This window comes from Zonotrichia albicollis, chromosome 2 (assembly GCF_047830755.1).
Source record: "Zonotrichia albicollis isolate bZonAlb1 chromosome 2, bZonAlb1.hap1, whole genome shotgun sequence".
Taxonomy (NCBI): Eukaryota; Metazoa; Chordata; class Aves; order Passeriformes; family Passerellidae; genus Zonotrichia; species Zonotrichia albicollis.
In genome coordinates, this window is record NC_133820.1 from 15,341,821 (window position 1) to 15,369,225 (window position 27,405).

A 27,405-nucleotide genomic window follows, 5' to 3' on the forward strand; every position below is an offset into this window, starting at 1 on the left:
CGTTAAAATCAAAGTGCAAAATTCAGTAGTCAGGGTTACCCTTAAGAATTGTGAAAGGCTCAGACAAAACAAGAACTTTTTGTCCTGCTCATGAAGAAAACTGAATCTGGGCCTTTTCTAAGATTCAGTAAAAATTACTTAATCTGACTTATTTTTTCTCTGCTACTGCTGAGTGTTTCATCAGGAACTGAGTCCAAATTAAAATGAAAATATTTAATTACTTTGATAAAGACCAATCTCATTATCCAGATTAACAAGACTGTAGGAAGTTGAGTAAAGCTTGTGAAGGGTATCAGAAACTTTTGAATCCTTTTAGAATAAGTCTTTATGAATAATTAAAAAACAAAAATTCACATCCATTTTAAAAATTATATAGAGAGCTGGGGTGGAGGGAGGTATTTTTTCTCTCTTTCACCTCATAGATGGGAATAGCCACATTGGAAAAAGCAAATTAAAAATCTCCCTTTCAGTTTGTAATTAAACACTTAATATCCATATACCATTCAGAAAGGATTGTAAGACTCAAGTTCTCAGTATTTTCAAGAATTCTGGTCATTTCTAACCCAAAACCATTCTGGGATTCTCCTGGTCTGATGATCTCTGGCCTGGCAGAGTGTTCTCATATGTTGGCTCTATCACTGGATCACTCTTGAACTGACCGGTCTGGGGAAATACCTGTAACCAATGTTTGCAGATTTATCTTGCTAACATTGAGAAAATATTGAAAAAATGAGCTGAAATTTGAGTTTAACATTTAAGCCAAATTCAGCTCTCCTTTCATTCTGCCACAGTGAGGACACTTCTCTCCATCACAAATGGGATTTTCCTACCTCAGAAATTCACTTTTCTTCCATCTGCTTTTGCTCAGGCAGAGAAAGCTCATGCAAACACATTACTTGTATTTAAGTGAGCCTAGCTGTCACACTTTTATGTGTTGATCTATATATTTGTTAGTTTATTTTCAAATTTAGTAGACTTTCAGGAGTCAGCAGGAGCTTTGCTAAAATTTGTAACTTCAGTTTTTCCTTTCTGATAGGAGACATTTGGGTTTACTTAAATATCATCTCTATGGAATTCAAATGGTGAAGAAAAGAGAATTTTGAATCAATAGGATTTCCCAAGCACTTCAGTTTAAACTCATAGCTCCTTGGTAAAGGTCAAGCCTGTTCAGCAGGTGAAAATCATGCACTTAATCCTCATCCTCAGGAGATATTTAAGATTAGGAAACAAATTCTGTGTCTCAGAGGCTTAAAGAAATATGTAAACACACAAAAAAATCCCATTTTTATGTATAGAAGTTATTATAGATAATAATAATGGGCATACAATTAATGACAACTTCTTTCTACCAATACTCACTAATTTTGAAAAGTAACTTTACATTTTGGACCTACTCGTGTTTGCTTGTTGTGAAAACCTCCTCAGAGACATGTTCTTTTAGGATAAATATTTAAAAAATTGTATTTGAATTATTTAATCTCTTCATGAAGGTGATTTTAGAATGGAGTATTTTATTGCTTGGAATCATTAAAGGATTTTTTGTTCAAGCAATACAATTCCCAGATAGAAATCATTCTGGGTGAATTGTGCCAGTAGTCAATATGGCATGAATTTCAAATTTAAAAAGCCAATGTTTTGAAATTAATAGCCATTGATATTCCAGATTAGAAAAAAAAAATTAATTTCAAACATGTAAATCTGAGAAATTTGAGAAGTAAAGATTTGATGAATTCATATGTCAGACTGAATTACTTACTCAGCTTTAGTTTCAGAAATCTGTAGTGTATAGAGAATAAATTCCAAAAATTTATTAATAAATATATTCCTGAAAATATTTAAAAATAAAACTTAACAAAGAAAATTACCTTTTACCCCAAACCTGCCCTAAAAGGAAACCAGTAGCTTTTTTACAAGTTTTTGTGTAAATGAATTACTGGACAAAAGGCAAGAGATTCATTAGCAGTTCTATTAGCAAAATAATTTTCTGACAGAAAAGTATAAAAACCAGCACTGCTGTGTAAAAAGAGAGGCATTAAACACAGAAATGGCAGGTCCAATGCCTTATAAATTTGTATTTCAAATCCAATAACAAAACAAGAGACTCAGTTGTTTGTAAAAACTGCCTCATTAGGATACCCATACAAGGTAATCTTTGGAGAAAAAAAATCTAAAAATAAATAAATACTGAATGGGAATGAATATGGCTTCTGTGCATCCTCAAACACCATTTCAGCCAAGTTACTTTGATTATAAATATTATTCCAACATGTGTTTCCAAGCTTGAGCAGGCCCTGTTTGATGCTGAGCTGGAATAAAGTGGCAGTGATGTCTGGAGTCCTCGTCAGCTCCACCAGCGCCTCCTGAGCTGATTGAGTGTGTCAGGGCAAAGGCTGTGAACATTTAGGGTTCATATCTTATTCACTCAGAAGTGGTTTCAGGTCACATTAGAGGAAGAGAAGTTGATTTATTTTGCATGACAACTATGAATTTTAACCAAAAGATGCATTAATAAAATAAAAAAAGGCTTTTCTCTCAAATCACAGAGGCATTTTTTGCCTCTTCCTGAGGTCTTTTCTTGAATTAGTTCTGTGTTTGTACAGTGCAAACTGATGGCTTCAGATGATACACAGGAGACCAGCAGCTGCTGCTGCTTCTTGGGCTTTCCTTTGACTTTGACATGGCTCTGAAATGAATGTGACTTTCTCTTGCTTTGCCATGCACCTTCAATTCCCCTTTTGTCCAACTGCACTTCCAGTAACCAAGGGAAGGGAATGGGGGGATGATAAGCTGACAGCTTTGTTCCCTGCAGCAAGCTGTACTGAAAGCCTGTGGAAATGAGTTACAAACTGTGGGAACTCACACGAGGCACTGGGAAATGAGTCTCATCAAAGCTTGGCTAATTGTCAAAACAAAAATTAGTGATCGAAAAACCATTATGTTACCATGTATGTAATTGGGATTTATGGAGACTTAGACAAAGATCATCTTCCCATGGAAGAAATTTATGACCAATATTAGTTTTACCAACATTGACATTGTTGGGAAGCCTAAAAATTATCACCAGAAACATGTGTCCATTAATTAGAAATTCCTTGGGCCACTTTCTGTTCCAAATCAATTATGATCTTTAATCAGCCTGTTATAAAAGCCAGGCTGGAAAGAGGAGGAATGTTAAACAGTGAAAACTAGCAATACATAATTTTAGATAACTTCTCCAATGCTTTGATCTTAAATTGAATTCAGTCTGCCATCAAGATGGCATCAAGTTTTAATGTGAAATGAGAGGGTTACTGCTATCATAATTGTAAAGCACAGCACTCTAATTTTTGGTGACTTACTGAATGCAAATCAGTTAAAAACAGAAACTGTGGAATCCCATGGGACAGTGGGGTTTTTTTTAGGTTTTATTTTTTTAAACAAGTTTTTATGCCTTAAACTCTCTATTTGTGTCTTTTCATTAAGATCACCTGAACAATTTACAAGTTTAAATGGAAAAAAAAAAAAAAAAAGGCAGAAAGTGACTGGAAAACACAAGCTTTAATCAGGCTCTATTTTATGACCCTGCAGCTCCCGTAAGTCTTTTACATTTTGGAGGCTGTGAAGTGACATGTGTAAATGTCCCTCCCTGGGGAAGAGAAGCAAACACTAATTGGGGTATTGACAGGTTTAAATGAAGCAGAAACACACCAAGAAACTCTGGCTCCAACAGAAATGAGTATTGGGGAGTGGGGCATGCCGGGACATTAATGGTTTTCATTCACTGCTCACTCATGCAAGTAAATATACTTTTAAGCACAGTGACCTGGGTCTATAACAGCTCAGTTCTGAGCTAAAAAGCCATGAAATGCTATCTGCTGATGTATAAGAAACAGGGCTCTGCTAGAACCAGTCTCCTCTGGCTATCCAGAGGGAATTATAATTTTATTTTCTACATAGTCGCAGATAGACCAATATAATCTGGTACTGTGATGGTAGGAACAGACTCTAATGTATTTAAATCAGCAAGACACAACACTGTATATTTAGCAGCCACTCTCTATATGAATTTATTAGCATACCCAATATAAATAAATACATTTTCTGCACATTAACACTGACAGAGAGGTGTTGTTGCATTGGGTGAATATTCAAAAGCATTCACCTGGGCACAGGGGCCAAGCATGGTTATAAAACCCATGAGTGGTTCAACACAACTGGTCCTCAGGTGGCTAAAAATTAAATAATATTTCTGTACTGGGCAGGGGACAACAAAAGGCCTTCCATTGGGTCCCATCTGTCTTGTTTTAAAGACAACAAACACCTCCTTATTGATGATAAAAGGACCTCAGGGTGAGCTGATCAGACTTTTGCAACCAACCTTCAGAATTCCAGCTTAAACTCAGGGAAATCAAGTGCTAAAGGTTTGATCTCAAACTCCACATTCTCTTAACTAAGGAGATTCAGAACATTAATAAATGCTACAATCCCAGGTAAAACAAGAAGGGAGATTCAATGAGGGAGAATAAAATCCTAATAAAAATCTCAGAAGGTACCTATTTTAGTTTTATTTGGTTTATCCAGTAAAAATTCTGCCCCTTTTTAGAGAGACTATCTGGGAATAATAGTTTGGGAATGGTCTGACCACCTTGGTCTGCTTGTTTCTGCAAAACCAAAACCTTAATTCTCCATCTATTTTATCTTTTCTTTTCCTCTATATGGTCCAGTTTCTGCTTTTAATGCCCATCATGCCACAAGTTTCTACAGGGAAAGCAAATCTCAATAAAAGCAGAAAAATTCCTGAAGAGGTGGGAACCATCTTAAAAGTTGTACAGTGTAGGAAAAGCTGATTAACGAGCTAAAAAAAAAATAAATTAATTAAATTAACAATTAATTAATTAAAATTTAATAATAATAAATTAATAATTTTTAAATTAACAATTTTAAGTACCTGTCTCATGGAAATAGGGAATTACTAGCAAAGAGAAACAAACAGGGCTTGGAGAAACAAAATATTTATAAAGATATTAAATGTAATACTTTTTGAGATACAATCACCCATAAATTAGAAGCAGCACTTACAGCAAATAAAAATCAGAAAGGGAAACTTTTCTCACTTTTATGAAATCTAAAATTAGGAACCTTCCTTGGGAATTTTTTGGTGATTTTTTACATTCCTTGTTATTGTGTCTTTGCAGAGTTTTATCAAATTTGAATTCTAGGCCTTTTGTGCTGAGTATTTTGGGGCTGTTTCACTGAATAGTTAACACTTCCAGACAAAAGCAGAGGCTGAGAATTTGGCTCCAGTGCTCAAATGTCTGAGGCCAGAGGAAAAGCACCCTAATTTGGACCTGGATTATAGTTATTTTGGCTCATTCAGGGCTGCCAATGTGCTCATCCAGCTGGGAGCCAGAGAACAGCTGAAAAGAAGTTTTAAAGGTGAATTTCACAGTGCTGATGTTGACAGTGCTTTGCTGTACAGGGGCCCTAGGGATTTATCACCTCTATAACTTAGGTCAAGGTGTTTTTATGCCTGCACATGCACAGGCACATGTGTGTGAATGAGTAAAAAAAAAATGGGGAAAAAACAGTAAATATTTTCCACAAAGACAAACAAGGAGAATTATTGTATCACCTGGGAGAAAAAAAAAGGGCAAAGCAACCCTCACTGTCTCCTTCCCTTGACTTTCAGCTGTCCCACGCATCCCTCTTTTCAAAATGTTCTTAAAAAGAAATGTTTCTGTTTCTCCGGAGACCATTTTTACCCCTCAGCCAAGGGGAGGCACCATAAATACTCGTGTTTGAGGCAGGAGTAAATTATAGCCATCCATCTCCTGGACAGAGTGAGGCACAGGGCTGGGGGTCACTTTCCTTCCCACTTTCCAAGGAGTTCAAAGGACTCGGTTTATAATTTTTTTCCCCTTTAAATTGCATTTCAAGGGAATAGAAACTCCCATTACCTCTTGCATGTGCCCAAAAGCAGAGGCCAAAATGGCACTGCTGATAATGTAACCAGCAGAAAAGGAAGAAGAAAGTTGTGTTTGCAAGCAGGGTTTGACATATTGTAGATGACAGATGCTGAGTGTGATAAATGAAGCAGCTGGTTACAAGGGCAATATGAAAATGCGACTTTGACTTTTTTTAAAATCAGGTTGTCAAATGTTTCTTTGTTAATCAGATCCTTGAAACACAAAAACACAAAAGCTGTGCTTAGATCTAAGCTTTGTACCTAAATTATTAAATTATCTTTGTTTGGCCTTAGGAAATACAGGAGGTTTAAGGGCTGATTTGGTCAATCTGGGTTTTGTTTTTTGAGGGTTTTTAGATTATATTTCATTATAAAAAGAATAATCACAAAGGTATGGTGTGAGTTTATACACTGTATAACAGCCTCATTAGTCACATCCCCAGGGGGATTTTATGTTCAAGTTTTATTGCTTTTTCTGTGATACATTTTAGAGTTTCTTGTAAGTTGGTAGAAAGGTTTTTAGAACCACTCCTGTTGGGGCTTTGGACTGTAAGTTATTTTTTCTTTAGAGAACAGCTAATTTCATTGACCTAAAACTTTTTATGAGAATGTGGTCTCTTTGACAAAAGGCATTTCTCAGAAGGCTTTATTAACTCAGCATTTAAAAATCAGGCCAACATGCTCACAACATCTTCAAAATGAAAATTCTGGCAGAAAAGGAGAAAAGAAAAAGCTACACAAATTCGTGAGAATTCTCAAATTCGAGTCTTTTTTTCAGTCAAACAATACTGGCAAAATCACCCAAATCCATTCAAGCCAAAACACTCTAAGGGACATGGATTTCCTGGTGGTCATCTGGGAATGCATTTCCAACTTTTTAATTCTATGAGGAACTGAAGGAATAGTTTTGACAAATGGAATATAAAACAAAAGGTTATGGTGATGTTGAATCAAAGGTAGAAACTTCCTTTTTCATCATGAAGTAAAGTTATCACTAATTTCTAGTTATCTTCTAGTCAGCTTCTTATTCAATGAACTTCCCCATGGATGAATTATTCTGTTTTTTGCTAAAAAGAGACAGCTGCAGTGATGGGCAGGATGGTGTTGTGTTGTAGATCCACACTGCTCCTCCTCTGCAAATAACTGCTCTAACTACCCCCTTCTGTAGCTGTAATTAAAAATTTATCACATTACCTAAGGCCCTGGAAAAAAATCATCCTGAGATTTAATCTGGAGAAGCTCCTGCATTTCTGCTCTCTTTTAACCGATGGAAAATCTGTCTGTTGTTTGGAATTTAGCATGAAAAATCCCTCATTGTTGAGCTGCTACACCTTTGTCCCACAGTGTTTCACAGGGAATTCACAGTGGAAAATGCTGGAAAATGATGTGACTTTTAAACTTTCCTTACCAGTAAGACAAATTGAAGTAATAACAGCATCAGCAGGATGCCAAACTAATAACTGGATATGAATGTTCTAAAAAGGAAGATGCTGCCACTGTCAAAGCAGCTGCAACTACAACTCCAAACTGGGGATGCCTCAGGTTTGAGCTTTTCTATTTTTCACATTCTGTGCTGCTTTAGTATGTGGGTCTGGGTTTCATATTATGGGATGGTGAGCTCTGTGCACAGAGCAGGGAGACAAAACAATTCCTGCTCCAGCTGGGCACCAAGGACAAATGACCCAAATCTCAGCCCAGGAGCACAAACCCCGTGGGCTGGAGAGAGAAAAACAAGCAGGGTGGGACTGCCTGGGCTAAAGCTGGAATGGGACAATGAACTGCAAGGTGCAAATGGAGCAGAACTGATCCCAGGGACAGAGCCCGTGCCCGGCCGTGCATTTTGGGGCCATTTTGGTTCATCTTGGGTGCAGCCCTGGCTGGGCTCTGGTGCTGCCCAAGGTGCATCCATGGAGGAGATCCTTTGGATAAATCCCTGCTTTGTTCTTTAGCTCTGCTCTAGGTCAGCCTTCCCAAGGCATCACTGGGGCAAACCCAGTGGATTCCCAGCATTTCAAACACTTGTGCAAAGAAAAGAATGATAAAAACAGATTGTTTCTCCTGCCCAATTTATTGTCTTTTCCTTCTTTTCCCTCCAATAAATGGGTCATTGATAACATTGAGCAACTTCAGGTCATCCTGTGCACATCAGGTTTTGCCCTCTCAATTGTAGGAAAGAAAATGAGGGATTGTTCAACCAGGCTGCTTTGTCCAAGTTTCCAGCTGCAACAATTGTCTAAAAAAGTTTGTTCCATATTCCTTTAGTATGGAATCATGGAACTTGAATTATAGAAGTCTATTTTCAGGAGTAACTACTGAGACTCTACTGCATCACAATCAATTAGGTTGGAAAAGACTTCCAGTCAAATCTCTAATCTACTGGTTGCCTTATAAAATACATAAAAATCTATATAAATAAATAAATAAATAAATATGTATATGTATATATGTATATAAAATATATCACCTTCAGATTAATTTATATGGATTTTAATTTTAAAAAGAAAATTTAAATGGCAAATTCAAGCATCCAAAATTTCAGTAACTGAGACATCAGGCAGTCTCCAGTGAGACTGTTGTGATCATGTTTGATAATACATTGTTTAATTACACAAACATTGTTTCCCCACAAGATAAGTTCTTCTTTACTAGAGGGACTACCTGGTGCTCAGGGTTATGAAGTTGGTGAATGATACTACTCCTATTATTGCCTTATTTTTGAGCACTGGATTAGAAAATAGTAAATGAAATTAAGTCCTTTGGCTAGTCCTTGCTGAATGCCACATTGGATACTCTCATTTTACCCTTTTTCTGTGGCAAAATTAAGAATTTCTAGACTGTTGCCTTTCACCTTCTTTCAGTGATGTTGGTTTCCTTCACTTATTTTTAAGTGTTCAAGTGGCTTTGCAGAATTGCTGAACACCCCTGGGTGCAGCTAAACTCTTCCTAAAAAATATACCCTGATTGTCTACGCAGTAAATTATTCCTCAGATAATTTATGGGTTATGTTTTTTGTCTTTTGAGGTAATTTCATAGATTTAAACTCGTACTTCACACAAGTTTTCTGAGGATAACTTGGAAGCATCTTACAGTGTGTGATTCCTGAAATGCTCCTATATTTGTGCTGGGTGCTTGACTCAGTTGCCCTGTATAAGCAGAGTGCCCAGAATTGGTCTTAAAAAAAACCAGCTCATTAAGAAGCTGAACTCTGGTGAACTGGTAAAAAAAAAAAAAAAATATATATATATATATATATATATATATATAAATTCAACCAAATCTGCCGCACTAAAGAAAGGAAAATCCTTCTCAGCCCTCTGTCAGTTAAATACATTTTTTTAATGCTGCTAACAAATAATAATCCTTTGATTTCCCATCCTGAAGATTGCAAAGTTGCTGGCAGCTCCAGTAACTCTTCCAATTTCTATTGCCAGCTCTGCCAGTCTCTCATAAATCTCACTGCTCTCTTCCACCTCTGTCTCCAGGCTGTTCCTTGCCTCAGATTTTGCCAGAATAAATTCTGGTAATGTCACAAAACATCCCCCCCTCCTGCCTGAGAAGGCCCCTGTTGTGGTGTTTAATTAGATGGTGTTCTTTGCAGGAATGGAAATTTGAGGCAAAGAGGTGAAGAAAGGGTCACTGGTAATTTATTGTGTGTGCCAGGGCTGAGGGAGCTGGTAACTGCAACACTGTAAACCTGAATAATGACTTGTGGAGGAGCACTGGAAGGTTTGGAACTGCAGGTGAAAAAAGAGAGGAATCTGAATCCTTATCTTAATCTTACTGAATCCTCTCAAGAAGTGGAAAACCAGGTCATCTGTCAAGAATTCCCATGGCATTATTACTGGTAAGGAAAGATATAATTCAAAAGCAGCCTCTGAGATGGTTTCCTCTTGCTCCTTTGGGATCACTTAGAACCACAAAGTCCAAACATGTAAACTAAGATATTACTTCGGAGACTTTCACCTTTAAATTTCTAAAATATTTGCATGCCAGCTCTCTTGGGCTTGCTGCAGGAAGGCTGACTGGCTCATGTATACCTTTGATATAAAGGAACATCAGCATCAGGAGCACAGAGATTTTGAAATTACCACTGAATGGTTTGGGTTGGAAGGGACCTTCAATATCATCTCATTCCCACCCCCTGCCATGGGCAGGGACAACTCCAACTATCTCAGTTTGCTCCAAGTCCTGTCCAAACCTGGCCTTGGACACTTCCAGGGTTCCAGGGGCAGCCACAAAACTTCTGGGCAACCTTTTCCAGTGTTTCATCACCATCACAGGCAAGAATTTCTACATAAGATTTAATCTAACCCTGCCCTCTGGCAGTTTGAAGCCATTCCCTGTGTGCTGTCCCTGCATCCCCTGGCAATTGTCTCTCTCCAGCTTTCCTGGGGCTCCTCCAGGCCCTGCAAGGCCGCCCTGAGCTCAGCCCAAAGCTTCTCCTGTGCAGGTGAGCAATGCCAGCTGTGCCAGCCTTTCCTGCCAGCAGAGCTGCTCCATCCCTCTGCTCATCCTGGAGCCTCCTCTGGGCTCTGCAGCAGCTCCAGCTCCTCCCTGGCTGGGGCAGCTCTGCAGGTGGGAAATCACCTGAGGGGACACAGGGACAGAGTCTTGATGGAGGAGAAATTTTGGGTATCTCCCTTTGTCTGCCTTGCTGCTGATGGCTAGTTACTAAATTACTAATTACTGCATGACTAAAGCACTATTCCTGTTATCATCAGAGCATGTAAAAACAGAATCTTGTGGGTAATAAAAGCTCAGCTCTGGAGATGAGGGTACTGATGGGTCTTTGGGGAAGCTGTTTGACAGCAGGTCCCACATCACCCTGCAGAAGAGGCAGCCCTGGAGGAGGAAATCTTCTGTCATCTCCGTAACCAGCAGCCTTTTGTGTCCTGGGGAGAACTGTTCCACCTTTCTGTGCCTGCAGAACCCCGTGGCTCTGGGCAAGGATTTTGCGCAGCTTCCTTCCATCAGGAGAATAATCTTGTTTTTCAGTTCAGTGGTGAAAGGAAAACAGGAAAACCCAAAATACAGAGCCCAATAAATCTCCACTTGAGTTCAAGAGGAAAAGTGCAGAAGATGGTAATGCTGCCAAAATCCATGGATGGCAAAAGGAAGAGTTCAGTCCTTCTTAGGGAACAGCTCTGCTATTCTGTCAGCAGCAAAACCCACAGGCTGACCAGGGGCGTGAAAATTTTGCTGCATCATGAAAAGGATGAAAATGAGATTGCTCAAATGAGGCCCCATGACTGATATTCTGTTTCCACAGAGGTCAAGAGCAACTGGCACTGACTTTCACTTGAGCAGGATTTAATTTGTTAAAATAAGAGTTACACTGGCAAGTTGCTTACAGTCTTAGTACTCAATCCTCATACAAGCTAAAAGGGAGATGCTGAAGGAGAACTTCAGGATCTTAAAAGGACTAATTCCTTTCTGTCTATTTTTAATAAATAAGAGAAAATAAAAATCTCCCAAGGTGCTTTATATTGCCTCTTACTGTGCATATCCTGAATTCATGACTAATGCACTTGAATTCAGTCACAGGATATGCTTTAAACAGTTCAGTGCTGCATTATGTGCTGCACTCGAGATGTTCAAGATCTTAATTATTTGTTCTGTTCAGTATCCCTCACCCAAGAGCTAATGACAAATTCTGTCGTGATGGTATTTTTTATGATACACATAGCTGTGACACATGATAATTTCACAATCATTTCGAGACACCATGTGGTTTCTTTTGACATTTTGTGACAGGCTGTGTTATCAAGCACAATTGTTTGCACAGGAAACAACTGTAGCACGTGGTCCTTGGGACATTATGTTATCTCCTGATAATGATGTCATTAACATGTGTATACTATAATTAATGACTACAAGAGCGATTCATTTGAGTAAGGCTTATGAATCCATTTCATCTAAAAAGGGAAAGAAAACCTATAATCATTTGGGCTCAGATCCTGAAAGCTACTTACTTGCAACCTGCTGCAGCTACGCTGGGTGACCCGTTAATTGAGGCATATTAACCAAGAAGCATTTATTTCTCAGTTATATTACAGAAGCTTAGATTAGAATCATTATCATAATGATTGTTCTAATAGAGATCAGTGAGGGAAACAGGAACCTAGCAGTGCTCCAAACCCCTTTGTCACCCCATCTCCTACCAAGGGGAGCCAGGAAACAATTACAGTTCATCAGTGTGCACGGTGAAATAATGAAGCTGGAGACGTGGAGAGCAAAGCTGCTGCAGCTCAGGCTGTCCCCTCCTGCTCCTGCAGCCCCAAGACAGAAAACACTCTCCTCACATCCTTGTCTGCATGGAAAGCAGCCTGTCACAAAGGCAGTTCAGACATGGGAAGCATTTTTATGTAAGAATCACAGAATTACAGAGTGGTTTTGTTGGAAAGGACCTTAAAGATCATCCAGTGCCATGGCAGGGACACCTCCCACTGTCCCAGGATGCTCCAAGCCCCAATGTCCAACCTGGCTTGGACACTGCCAGAGATGGGACAGCTTCTCTGGGCATCCTGTGTCAGGGCCTCACCAACCTCACAGTAAAAAATTTCTTTCTAACCTATTTTTCTTTCTAACCTATTTTTCCCTATTTTGAAGTCATTCCCCCTGTCCTGTCACTCCACTTCCTGATGAATTGTCCCTCTCTGGCTTCCTCTTAGGCTTTTGCCATCATATTTTTGCCAATATATTTGATGGTTCAATGTCTTGATGTAAGTCCTGCCATGGTTTAGTTGTAATGTCACCACAAACTCAGTTCTGCTTCCCATTGCTTAGAGCTTCCCAAGAAAAAAAGATATATTCAGACTGCCAAAATTTGCTTTCAAGCCTGATAATCCACTCTTCTCCCTTAAAGCTTCATAAATTTTACATAGATATTTTTGTGTTTTTTAGATTTTCAGAAGGTTCTATTTGGGCATGCAAAATATTTTCATGGAGATTTTTGCATGCAGGAGCAGCCGTACAAAAATAGCTGTGGGTGAATGAAATTTCCAATGAAAGTCCTCAGGAAAGTTGCCTACAATGTGTCTGCAGAAATTATGAGACTGGATCCCTGGGAAGATGTTTGAAAATTGTCTTTGTGCAGAAAAGTTACAACTGATGAAAACGGGATCATGCTGGATCCTCCAGAAAGATTTAAAAAAGAGCAGGATGGATCCAGGGAACCATGAGCTGAGCTGCTCCTCCCAAAGCTGAAATTCTGAATGGGGTTCAAAGATGCACAGAGCTCTATCTGGGCTTTTCCAGAAGAGAGGTGGTAGTGGGATATTTTCCTGCAAAACAGAATAATCAAAGTGGTTTTTTGAGAGATTCTGCTGCATTCTTTTGGCTCCTTCTCTCTTTTATGGTCAGCAGTCCAGAGGACACAGCACATCCCTCCTGTCCAGGTGTTTCAGAACTATGCAAAGTCAATTTTTGTGACTTTAACTGCCTTTTACATATAATTTTCACAGAGTGACCATATGGATTATGAGTTTATGCACAAATAATTATTTATATGCACCATTATCTTTGCTCTGGAGCTTGAAACACTAAACATGTGTGTACTTAGTGGCCTTTCTTACATTTTACCTCCAGGATAATCATCACTGGATTTACTTCAGTGTGCACTAGATTTTTTTTAGTTAAAGTAAATAAAACAACAATGTGTATTTTCATGGTGTAAGCTACAAAATATTTTAAAAGTCAAGAAATGCAAAGTCAGAATTTCAGGAATGGTAAATTAGAGCAATAATTTCAATAATAGTAAATTGGAGAAATGTTAACAGGCAATGTAAGAGACATAACAAAGGAGTTAACACACAGAAATCATTCTCTCTACCTTAAAAAGATGTTTTTTTCTGTATTTGTACATGCATGTTCCATACATGTACTGCTGTATTTTAAAAATACTGTGATTATTTAAAAAATAAGCAAAGTTTGATTATTAAAACTCCTGATTCAGAACTAAATGTGCTTTTTCTTCCATGCAAAAATAAGAACTGGAAAATCTAATCTTGGTCTAGAGGAACCTTATATGAATCAGTGTCTACAATTCAGTTTTTTTAAATTTTTAATTGCATTGTTTTTGTAATTGTTGGTTATAACATCCTTTATAACAACATCTGAAAAGAGAGGGAAGGGGACGGAAGGGAAGGGAAGGGAAGGGAAGGGAAGGGAAGGGAAGGGAAGGGAAGGGAAGGGAAGGGAAGGGAAGGGAAGGGAAGGGAAGGGAAGGGAAAGGGTTGAATGAGTAAAATTTGATTTAAGGCAAATGGACAATTTTCTTCTCCAGATCATTATTTCCATAGTGACAAATGCATCTGTTTAAGTATCCAATGATACTTGGGGGGGAAGAAATCCACTTGTTTTATGAGGAGAGACAAAAAAAGGTACAGATACCCTCAACTCAAACCAGTTGGATGGTTGATAACACTTGATGTATTCTGATTTCCCCTTTTCTGGGTGTGAAAGCAATTGATGCTCGTGTGAGAGTGCAGCTCCTCAAGGTCACTCCCATTTCAGCATCTTTGAAATGCTCCCCTGGGTTAGTTTACATCACTCTGCACGAGAGATAGGCTGACACACTGCTAAGCTGAGCTGCCTTGGTATCTGCAAGCTGGGAGTGTGTGACAGATCCCTTAAAAGCACTTAAACTCCTGTGCATTCCAAGCTAAAATATCCCTGGATGGCCCCAATTTAAACCCCTGGTCCTTCCAAGCTCCTGCATTTCACAGATTCAGCTCACTCAGACTGAAGAGCTGAAGCAAAATTTTCTTCAGGCTTATGTTTGGGCTTCATCTGTCTGTTTTCTTGTCTCCTGCTCTTGGAAGCAATTGTAATTATGCTGCAAAAAGTCAACGCTTGCTCCAGTGTCCATGTGAGAGGTTTATAGTTATACAGCTAAGCCATTATGCCATAGGACTAAACTGGAATAATCAGCAAAGGAAGAAATAATCTTGAATTTGGAGAAGATCTAAGGAACTTCCTGGGAAAAGCAGCAGACTGCATGTGTATATTTATATTTAAAAGCACATTTGTAGCATCTGAAAGGCTTGCTGGCTGTCAGCAGGGCCATGGTAACTGCCCAGGTCTACAAATCTACCCCACAGTAAATGAGAGGAAATTCAGCCTCTTTAATTGTCTTTAATTACTCTGCCCATGCCCATGCTCAGCAGACACTGGGACACCCAGCACAGCCAAGCCCCTTCTCTGTACATTTGAGCCCCCTCATTCAGAAGAGAGACTGATTTATTCTGCTCCTGGGCCTTGACTGGTGAAATAAGCAGATAAAAGGGGGTAAAAGCAGATCACAGCCAAGGAAAAAGCCATCCTATCAAAGTTAAATAGTGCTTGTGCCAGCCTTCTCCTCCTGGCCAGCTTTTTCTCGCCTTTCTCAATTTTTCAATACTTCTTTAACCTTTTCTGGGAGGTCTTCCACACTGAAAGGTTTAAGAGCCCAAAGGGAGAGAGTTAACACCTCTGTGCAATGCATTATTTCCATTATATATGCAAATAAAACTCACAAGTCCTCTTTTACAGCTGTCTCTACACTGGGGAGTTCCCTGAAATAGGACTGGGAAGGCTACAGGGAATCAGCAAAAACTCCTGAGGGCACCCAGAGATTATTGTGCTCTCCTGCGAAGGCTTTCCTCACTGTTTACGTGCATTCCCATTTTCCTTAAAAGCCAGGCACTTCATTTAGCTCTTATTTAAATCTCAGACCTGGGCATTTAGCAAGTGGTAATTGGATTTTCCACAACAATATGCAACCACTTATGGAAAGTCTGTTCTCCCTTATTTCAGCTCGGCAAGTCACCACTTAAAAATCTGATAGCAGGAGATTTGCCTTGCTCAGAGTGTGGGTTTATGGCTGTAAGTGCATGGCAAGGAGCCAGCTCCTTCCTGTTGTAAATGCAACATTTAGGTTGCATTGCAAAGGAAGACAAAAATACAGCAGAGTGCTGCTTTCTTGCAGAGCACTTACAGTAATAGGCACTTATTTTAAAAGCCAGTTTTGAGATAAGACTGCAGAAGTGAGATCCTGCTGCACTATTGTGCGCGTACCTGTGGGCAATTACGCAAATCAATGGCTAGTAATTAAAAGCCAGGAAAAAATAATCATCTAACAGATGCTCCTGCTACTGCTCTGATGATTTGCAGCAAAATGGACTTATGCAATAGCTCTATTTTCTGTTTCTTTCTGATTTTAGGATCACAGGTTTATACCATCTCACTTTCAGAAATTACATTAGATCCTTTGGAACCTTTGCCCTTTGCAAGGGAAGCAAGAGAACACGATTGTTTCTTAGGTACTTATTTATCAATATGGCAAGTCTATTAGTAGAAAAATGTTCCTGTTAGGTCATTGATGATGTGATTTTCGAGTTTATTTTAACTAATCTGAGAAAAGTTCAGGATGGGGAAATAGAACAGAGAGAACTTGCAGTGCTGACTAAAAGGCCTTTGGCATTGGCATTGCTGCTTTACCATTCATTCCCAAAGGATTACAACATTTTTTCTTGAAAGTTTATGCCAAATTTGAAGACAACAAGAACAAAACCCCCAAACCTAAACCAAATCTAATCAGCATATGTTTAATTTCTTAAATAGCTATCTTCTTTGCTAAGCATCCTTCAGCACATCACTGATTACATGAAAGACAGCTGTGTCCACACTGCTTCTATAAATCAGGGCTCTGGTGAAAAAATGGCTGTAGGAACATAATATTTAAGCTTTTTTTTAGGTTGATCTGACTTTGGGGATTACATTTCACCGAATCACCCACAGAACCCAAGCCATTCAATGATTCTGTATTTCTCTGTTGTGAGTGGCCACACATTCATGCACATAAACACAGAAATATTGGTAATTGAGGCCTTTAATTTCCATAGATTAAACACAGCAAGAGATCTTTTACAGCCTAATAGCATTTTTTTTGCAAAATGATGGATAGGAAATCTCACTAGAAGTTTAATTTGTAAAAGGAGGGAATTTAAATCTCATTGCCAATCCCTGCACACCCTGGGCTGCTCCCACCATCACCTGAGAGCACATCAGCTTGTACAAGGGAATTTTAAAGGAAAAACCTCTTTCACAAGTCAGGAATGGTGGTTGGAGCTATAAATTTATTCCCTCCCTGAAAGATCATGTCTCCTTTCTTAATTTGGTCCATAAAATTACAAAACATTGCTTCCTCATGGCAGGAATTTGTCCAGGTGGAAGCTAAATACCAAATAATTGATGACAGAGAATCTAAATTTATTGTCACAAAGACACATAACTGCCTGGACAACACAGTTCCTACATGATCAAATATTCCGACTCGGAATTGGAAAAGAAAACAAAAATTGGATGTAAGAATAATTATTCTTTGGCCTAATGGAGACAGTTACCAAAAAATGGATGGGGTTAGATTAATCATGAGTAATTAGGCCAACAGTGAGAGCTCATTCTTTCATTATCTCCTGGTTTGACAGACCAAATCGATTCATTCCTCAGCCCTGCAGGATTCTAATATGATTTATCTAAAAATGGAGCCGTGCTTCTTTAGTTATCTATACTGTGAGGACACTCAGAAATCAATTGCTATGGCCATAAGTGGACAATTTTTTCTTTTCAAGAAAGATAAAGCAGCATATTCAGATTTGTTAAAGTATCTCATACCCTACAAATATTTGAATGTGCAGTGGGGATGGGAGCTGATGCACTGAGCAAATCCCAATGGTCAGGGAAGTGATGGAGTAAAGGAAATGTTTCCCACCAAGAAAATAGATTGCTGAAAGAAAATCTGCATTTGCAAATTCTTTCTTCTGATTGTACCTGACATGCAAAGGTTTAACTTTTTTCATTTTTAAAATTTTTGTTTATGTTGATTATCACAGACTCTATGCACTGTGCTCAAACTGAGCACCGCTGTAAGATTTTCACAGAGGAATGTGAAAAAAACCACCACACAATTTTTGAAAATCTATTTTGAAGATGAAAAGAAAGTACTACCAAAAAAAAAAAAAAAGGCTCATTATGTTTGAAGGCAAAATTGCTTTCCTTAAAAAAAAGCTTTGAGTTGCATTGATGGAAGCAGCTGTAAAAGATCATCTTTGGCTGATAGTGGCATGTGCTACTATTTTTTAAAAGAAATAAACGCTTATCCAAAGCATAAAATATTTGCATATAAACTACCTTTTTTTACCGTTTTCTTTTGCTGCAGGAGAATTTATACAGAAAAATGCAACTGACTTGGCATCTGTGTCACCTGATACTCAAATGTAGTTTATGTCCTACATATTTCTTCAGATATTGTGAAATAATTTTTACTGTTTTTGTTATAACTCAGTTTAGGTTTTTCTTCTTCAAATTAAAGATGAGGATAAGCAATATTAATAAATAAATAAACAAAATGAAGAACTATAAAGAATTATGATGCAGGCCGTATGACAGCATTCATTCATTCAAAAAAAGTGAATACTCTTTTGAAATATAAGCTTTTTACTGAAAAAGACAGTGGCTAAGTCATTCAAAGTGCAGAAGAAGCTGATATGTAAGAAGAACGGTAATTTAAGACTCTGCCTACTATTTTGGCTGTTCAGAGAGCATTCTGCAAATCCTAAACTGATATAAAATAATAATGGAGAGTTCTGAGGCTTGGTCCTGCTGGAACAGGTTTATTTTCTAAATGAGATGTACCTTAAAGCTGGCAAGACTGACACAGACAAAAAGAGATGAGGGAAAAGGGAAAGGGAAAGGGAAAGGGAAAGGAAAAGGAAAAGGAAAAGGAAAAGGAAAAGGAAAAGGAAAAGGAAAAGGAAAAGGAAAAGGAAAAGGAAAAGGAAAAGGAAAAGGAAAAGGAAAAGGAAAAGGGACAGTACTATAAGAGCTACCTTTTCTGAAGTGGAAATAGTCATGTGTACTGCACTTAGCCACTAAATTAATTTACATCCCACTATTGCTTTACAATGCTCTCTTGATTTAAGTTCATTAAATCTTTGTTAGCAAGACATAGACCCAACTTTTGATGACATTGCAAATATGAAAATAAGCTGCAATAGATCCTGCATTCACTTCCTCCCCCAGAAGCCAATATTAAACCCATCAAACACACTGCAAACAACTCCCTCCTCATAAACGAAACTAATGTATTCACAGCAGCATTTGTATTCTAATATATTACTCCGAAAAATTAGTAGGTTTCATAGCATGAAAATCCAAGTAAATGTAGAGATCTAAGCATTAAATAAAGGTATATATTAAAGAAAAATCAAGACTGTAAACCTGTATCCATGCTGCATTTGAAACCCATTCAATTCATATAAACAGTAAACATCAACACTCAATTGTGGGCATGGTTAGTGATTAGTCATTACTCCTGTACCAGAAGAATTGAAGGAAAAAATAAATAACTTATCAAAGCACTGTCCTAACACTATTTGTATTACAACCTATTTTGTGTGGCAGACTTTGAGACACAGAACCACTTTGTAATTTTAAGAAAACACCAGAAATAAATACATTTGATAAATTTTTATTCTATAAGAGTGGTGTGTTCTGACAAGAATTTCCAGGCTAAATGTCCAAATGCAATTCCTGTGTTCTCTTCAGCACAGCAGGGCCAGGAGCTCCTGGAGCTGAGCAAGGGCCTGGAGCAGCTCCGTGCCCAGGAAAGGCTGAGGGAGCTGGGGCTGCTCAGCCTGGAGAGGAGCCCAGGGAGAGAGAGGGGCCTCAGCCCTGCCTGGGCCTGCCTGGCCCTGTGTCTGTCCCTGTGTCTGTCCCTGTCTGGCCCTGTGTCTGTGCCTGTGTCTGTCCCTGGCTGTCCCCGTGTCTCTCCCTGTGTCTGTCCCTGTGTGCAGAGCTCAGAGCAGGCCCAGGCTCTGCTCCAGGCCCAGCAATGGCCCCGAGCCACGGGCAGGGCCTGAGCCCAGCAATTCCCCTCACAGGAGGCACAACTTCTGCCCTGGGCAGAAGAATTGTGAACAAGGCTCAAGGAAAAGGCCTGAAGCTGAGCCAGGGGAGGTTCAGGATGGAGATCAGGGAAAGGTTCTTCCCCCAGAGGGAGCTGGGGCACAGAAGAGGCTCTCCAGGCCAGTGGTCATATCCCCAAGGCTGCCAAGAAGCTCAAGAAGATTTTGGACAACGCTGTCAGGCACATGGTGTGACTCCTGGGCTGTCCTGTGCAGGGCGAGAGGTTGGACTGGATGATCCTTGTAGGTCCCTTCCCTTGTGATTCTATGATTCTAAACCACCAGTAAGAATAATTTCCAGAATATTTCCTCCCAGTTTAGAACATTTTGGGATTATGGTTTATTGCCTTCAAGCACATTAAGGTTTGAAGAATTGTGCCCAAATGCAATATACTGACATTTGTACTTTCTCAGTGATGGTTGTTTCGAATGGTTTATCTGTCTAGCTGGTATCAATCCCTGCCGCTCCACCATCTCGGCTGAAGGAGCAGATCAGATATTATTTTCAAGACTTGTTTCAGCAGTGTTCAGCGACAGAAGAGTTGCAGCCCTTGATCTGAAATGATCTCTGTAGCACAGTTTTCTGAGCACAGCTGGCCAAACCTGGACACCGAGTTCGTTGCAATCTGAGTGCCAGATAACACCTTTGAATAAAGTGATAATTTAACAGGACATAAGAAATATTAGATAATTTAACAAGACATAAGAAATACTGAGGAAGGAGAACTTGCTAAAATATTTGTGTTTTTTATAGTACTAATCTGTTCAAGGAACAAAGAAAATAAAACAGTAGCTTCTGAATCCCATCCCTCAAAAGGCTTTTGAAAAACCATGAAGATGTGAAGGCATTTGAAAAACTAAATTGTGACAATTTTCTTGGACTGATTCTTTTTCAGGATAACCTCAATAGTCTGTATCCAGTATGAACATTTCCCTAGAAAGAAAATTTCTGGAAATAAGCCTTCCCCCTGCTCCCTTTTGAATGTTGCCATTTGGGCATCAAAAAGCTGAGAGAGACGGCTATTTTGGGGAAAAAAAAAAGAAAAATAAAGGGGCAAGAAATATGATACTGTCGATACAGCAGAGTCTGTGTGCATTTTGTGGGAGAAAAATCTGCTTTACCTTTCTGCTGGAAACATTTCTGTGCAACCAGCCTTGAAGAACAGAAAAAGGGCTGCTATAATGTTCAAAAAATATTTATTAAAATAAGAAAAGAACAAGAAAGAGAGAGAGGTTCTTACCTCTCTTCTTCTCCTTAAATGAGAGCATTGCAAAGATTTGCATACAAGCCCACTTGAGTATTTGTGCTGCAGCACATCTGGCAATTATCTTACAAGAGAATTGCCACGGGCTTGGCATTACTGCGAGGAGCAGGGAGCGTTTGAAGGCACAGAAGAAAAGGGATATTCCAGCCTTCTACCAGCTACCTTGAACATACTTCATGTTTAATTTCCCTCTGTTGCCAGAGGCACTGTGTTGTTATGACAGCTGATCTGCCATGGAATAGCTGTAAAGGAAAATCAACAAAGGATCGCTCCAGCGATTCTCGGCGCAATTTATCGGCGCTCGTGTCTGGCGGCTGCTGCCGCCTGTCGGGGTAATGACACATGATGGGTGATTAAAGTGCAAGTCCCTAAATCAAAGCTGTGCCAGCACTTTGAAGAGGCAGAAAGCAGCATTTAGACCCCTGTTCTTTTCTGGTTGTGGGAGGACCTCGTTAGGGAAAGAAATGGGCTGTTTTGTTAACAAGAGGGAGCGCCTGCATCCAGGGAGATCTCATCCAAGATTCACTCGTGGCGTCTTTTGGACTGTGCATTTCATGAAAATAAACCATTGGAGTCATGAAAAGAAACAATTAGAGTAATGAGAATAAACTATTTGAGTCATAGAATCATGGAACAGTTTGGGTTGGAATGGACCTTAAAGATCATTGAGTTCCAACCGCCCTGCTATGGGCAGGAACACAAAATTAAAACATAAAGGGTCTGAAGTTCATCACCACTGACTTGGAGTTGGACAGTTCATTCACAACCTCATGGTTAACACAATTTTTACCTTTGATTGCCAAGAAATTGGTGGTAAAAGAGGGAGAGAGCTGCCTGTCATGAGGGCAAGGGCAAAGATGGGCAAGAGCAGCTCACCAGCTCAGCAGGACTGATTTGGGCATGAGAGTAGCTCATGCAATTCAAGGAAGAGTAGCTTGCAATTCAAGAAAATTATTTTTTGTTTTCTTTGCCTTTGCCCCACTCTTTCATTCTCAGGACACGTGCAAGCCATCTAGCTAAAAATTTTTACCAATCTTGGCTAATTTTGCCCATTTCACGAAAGTGTGCCCTACTTGAGATAACTGCAAAATAAGGATGAAGAATCAAATAAATGAAAAAGCCTTTAAAAAAATGGCAGAATGTCAGAAGAAGAAAACAGTAAATCAGGGCACACAAAAAGAGAAGGGAGTTTTTGTCTTGCTTTGTTTTTCCACAGAAAATAGTATTTGCAGACCACGGGGCTGAGAGAAAAATGGAGCAAAGAAAGATTAAGAAATATGAAAATAACTGGGCTCAGGTGAATTTGACATAGCATTATTGCTGTCTTTCTTATAAGTGTTTTTGGAGGTATTAGAGACAGTGATTTTAAGCTTTCTTTACCACATATCATGAATAATCTATCTTTGCAAATGTAGAACAGGCAATGCCACCCTTACTGACACCTTGTGGGATACATGCATTTTAATGAGAAATTGGCTTTTTATACACAAACAAAAGTAGCAGTTGGGCTGATCTCCGCATTCGTGTGCTCTCAGCAAGGAATTATTTTCCCAAAGACTAAAATGAGCATTTAGAGGCACCCTGGTGAGCAGAGCACAGTGAGTTCTCCATCACAGCTTGCTGGCTTTGCTGCTGGTGTCGCAGCAGAGCAAACTCATTTGCCTGGTCACATGGAAACTGTCCCTTTATCCAGCCTGGATAAAACTTCACAGGCAGAGCTTTCCATCCATCTCAATAAACAAATGCTGCAGTGCTTCAGCCATATGGTGGAACAACTGTTAGCTTGCAGAGGAGAAAAGAGCTCCACCATTCGGTCTCCATCCATAACGATTTTCTGGGTTTATTTGTGGGTTTTTTGTTATATTTTATTTCTTTTGCAGTAGCGTGTGTGACTGAGGTCTCTTTGCTCCATGAGTTGTGTGAAGATGGTGAGGAACAAATGTGGCCTGGAAGAGGTCATGGTCAACATGGGCAAACAGCAGTGTAAGAGAGGCAGGGGCAGCAAAAACATGACAAGATGCAGGAACAGCCTCCACATTTTACCAGTTTTACCAGGCCCCCTTTCCCCACCAGCCTCTTCTCCTGTTATTCCATCAGCTGTTGTCATAAGCAACAATTTTTAAAGTTGTTTTTTTTTTTTTCAGAAAAAAGTCTAAGTGGTGAAATTTGGCATTGAAAGAATTATCTGGGATTAGCATGTTCCTGCTGGAAGGAGCTGTGGATCTGACTGACAGCTTTAGGTTTATGTATTAAACACATATAATGCCAATAGCTAAGCATATTTGAAGGGAAAGTGAATGAAGCAATTCTGTTTTCTTGGCAGACAGGATTTGTTGGAAATGTTTTGATGATCAGATTAAAACTTGTGAGGCTCCACACTGTCACAAAAAGAAGTGATAGATTTAAGAAGGGGCAGGGCTAATGTGGTTGCCTCCAACAGATTATTTACACAGGAACATGCAAGCCTTAATGCAAGCTTGCTTTTCAGGAGGTAATTTTTTCAGGATACCATTCTATCACATTATATACAGCCCCTAAAGTGGAATTAGGAAGTGTGACATTTATTCAGATGAAGGCAGGCAGTCTGTTTTAAGCAGTCATCTCTTCCCCTGTGACTCCCAGGCAACCTTTAAATAATTTTAGTTCTTCCCTTCATGTTAAAGGCTCATTATCCTTTATAGAAATTCTTCAGAAGTCTTCTCATCCCAAGCACCAGGAGTCATTTCTCAAGACAGCACTAGATGCCTTGTTCCAGATCTCTCATAACTTTCTAATATTGTGTGTCTTAGTGAATATGGAATTTGGGAACTACTAATCCTTGAATCACAAGAAGAGAAAAATTCACTGGTCATGATTTTTTATGTCCATTCCTTGAAAAGAAAGGGAGCAGGACAATAGCTGCTAAATGAAAATTTTCTGCCCTGTGGTTCCTGATTCAGCATTGATGCTGGCAGCTTGCTCTTTTCACATTTCTGATGGTATTCCTGAAGCCTCTTTCTTTTTTTTTTTTTTTTTAATTTTCTTTTCCTGTTTCTTTGCACTCCCTTCTCATGCAATCTCCCTTCAACTAAGAATTTGGATCAGCTCCTCTGACACGAAGGTGTCACTCGAAAAACACTGAGGCACTAAATAAATGAATATTTGGAATTGTTACAACTTCTCCCTTAGCACTGAGAGTTATGTTAAGCAAGCCAAGCTGGTTTATAGCTTGACATAGGTTTTTACTAGGAAAAAAATCCATCCATTTTAGAGGTAGCAAGTAATGAAAATAGATTAAATCAATTTTCATCCTGCCCAGTCCTGAACTACTGAAACAAAAAAAACTCCTACTCTCTTTTGGCAATAAAGGTCAACATCTTTTTTGTTTAGATACAGGTGACAATGGAAATTCTAAAGGAGTAAAGCATCAGCTCATTTAAGAGATTTTTCAATAAGATCTGTGAAAGGTAAAATTTTATCCAGCAGAGTTACTAATAGAGTAGGTAAAAACTTTATCACTCAAGGAGGAGAAGAATCTCCTGTGCACGAGTGGGTTTATTTCCAAGTTCAGTGATGCCATCAGTGGTTAGCCCCTGCCTGCATGAGGTATTTGTGCCACAAGGAACAAGAAGTGAAGGAATTAAATGTAGAGGGACTGCTGCTATGTTTTTTCTTTCTGAGGGTCAGTCTAATTTCATGATCAGTGACCAAATCCATCTAAGCCACTCTGCTTTTTCTATCAGATGTGAGCTACTGCTCTTGGATAACCCATAAATAGACTGAAGGAAGGTAGGAAGGCAATTTGTCACAAGGAAGCCACAAAAATATGCATCAGTGCTAACCCTTGTTTATGTTTTGGAAGGTGTTTCTTACTTACCAACTCTGTCACCCAGAAACAACTGCATGGGCCAGGTCTCACCCTCCACCTCTGCCTGAAGAAGGCATTTAGGGTGACCTTGTGGAGAAGGATCAACTAATCAAGAACACCATGAGTTTCATGAAGGAAGATCAATGTTTTTATCTAGAGGAGGGCTAAACTTGAGGACCAGGGTCCAGGAACAGGATCCACACAGAAAAAGGAAACCATGAATGAGGAGAGAGATGAAAGGCAAATCCAAGTCCTCACTTTGGAGCCAATCCACCTGACCAGGTGCAAATATTATGAGCCACAACCACACCACCAGAACAGGGGATCCAGCCATAATGCAGCCCATTTCACCAGAGCATCTTGTCCTTAAGGAGTGTTTGATGGAAGCTCAGGCTCTGCCCCTTCCATGCACACCCCAGCACCCTCCCAGTGCTCTGGAGCGGACTGGTGTCAGTGTGGGTGTGTGAGGGGCACAGGCTGCTCCCTGCTATCTCAGAGCCAGAGGGGTTTTCATTAGATTCAAACAGCAGCTGCCTCCCCAGGGAAGCTCCTGCTCTTATTTGATAAGGGATGCTCTTTTATCACACATGAAACTGCATGCAGTGATCAGACAGGCAGCGTGCACGGCTGCCAAGCAGAGGGAAGCTGGCTCTGGTAGAATATTACAGCAGTGCCTCACTCCTGCAAGGGAAGATTGGCCCAAAACTGGCCAGTTCTGCAAACCACAGAAGCTGGAACTTCTACCAGCCCACAGAAAAAATGTCCAATTAATATATTTGGTGGAGGGGTCATCATGTTGTTTTTTAGAAGATAGAATCACTATTCTAAATTAGAGTCAAATGTTTGACACTCTTAAATTTACTTAGTTATTAATTCTCAACAACAAACAACACCCCTCAACCTAAACATTAATGGTCTAAAGTGCACTCTCCAGTAGAGAATAAATTCTATTTTTTTTCCTTTCTGGAAAAAAAAAATCTTTTTACTTTCAAAGGCGAAACTTTTTCAAGGTAATTGGCATCCCAGAACTTCAAAGCATTCTGTAAATCTTCAAAAACCTTTCAAAACATGAAAGTACATAGTGTGGTCACCTCCTTCAGTACTGGTCTGACAGGTCATCCAGGAACATTTGGCACGCTGATGTGTCAATACTCTCTTTTTTCCTCTAGTGAGAGAAATTATATTATCTCTACACCTTTTTTTCCCCATTATACTTCCTCTATTTTCCAAACTGTGTTGATGTTTCAAGGAATTATAGCTAATATGAACTTGAAAACTGGACTGCTTTTGTCTCTTGAACCTGGAAAGTACAGCAATTAGAGCTTGTGCAATTAGATAGATTTTCCAAAAATTACCTGGCCAAGGCAAAATAACTACTATGGCTGCATCTACAAAATCTTAGAGTATGTTGTAATATCTTGTGATATCTACCTATAGTAATTGCACATATAGTTTCCATCTATGACACATTGAGAATTGGTAAAGTATCTTTTGAAGCCACATTTCCTTCAGCTTCTGAGATTTATGACAATTGCTGTGGGGATTTCTCCATTGTTATTTTTTTTTTTTTTGTACTCCTGAACAACTTTCTTATTTTCCCTTCATGACTCAGGGATTGCATTCAGACCTGGTACAAATTTGCTTTTCTTCCTGTGCCAAACAAAGGTTTTTATTAACCATCCTTAGTTCCACAAGGAGCTGAAAGCCCAAATTAAATCAAAATCCAACAAATCCAACCTCTCCCCTCCACCCCCCATTCCCTTCCCTCCACACTACAGATGCAGTAAAGCCTTTTTTCACTCAATGGCAATATCTGGATCACAGAGAAGCATTTCAGTTCTTACTTTTAACAGTGAGGTACATGGACTTGCTGACGTCTGCTCCCACATCATTGCTGACCTTGCAGAGGTAGTATCCACTGTCTTCTTCCAGCACATGTTTGATCAGCAAGGAGCCGTTTGTGAGCAGCTGGATGCGGCCGTTCAGCGCGATCGGCTGGAACTGGGGAACCCCAGCACCTGCAGCAAGGAACCCGCGGAGAAAGGTTAAAAAGCATCTCATGGTTTTGTTTTTAACAAGGCACAAGATGCAGCTTCCTGTTCTTAGAGGCTCGGGGCAATGAAAATGGCTTTTGGCATCATCAGAATGAACAGGATCGTTTGTTATTGTTTTAGGCTGGGGGTGTGTATTCTATTTCTGTCTGTCAGAGAAAACAGAAACACAGCAGAAGCACCAATGCTTCTAAGGCAGCACAGCAGAAATCCTAATAATTCCTTGCTCTCCTCATCCCACTTCAAAATTTGAAGCCTCATGGATTCCCCAGGTCCAGGCAGTTCTGAATTTGTCTGAAAGTTGAGGAAGACAGAACAAAGGACCCAACCCTCCATTCTTGTTCTGATCCAT

General features: G+C 39.5%; 1 protein-coding gene across 3 annotated transcripts in view; it reads right to left on the minus strand.

The window, feature by feature from the left end:
• Positions 1-27,405, minus strand: part of DSCAM (DS cell adhesion molecule) — a 487,286-nt gene that overhangs the window by 143,172 nt on the left and 316,709 nt on the right. For 2 of the 3 annotated variants that reach the window (XM_074534053.1, XM_074534061.1), the window contains exon 11: positions 26,847-27,020. In XM_074534053.1, the coding sequence (XP_074390154.1) occupies positions 26,847-27,020 (174 nt within the window). The remainder of the gene's footprint in view (positions 1-26,846; positions 27,021-27,405) is intronic. The other variant, XM_074534069.1, reaches the window with a different exon arrangement.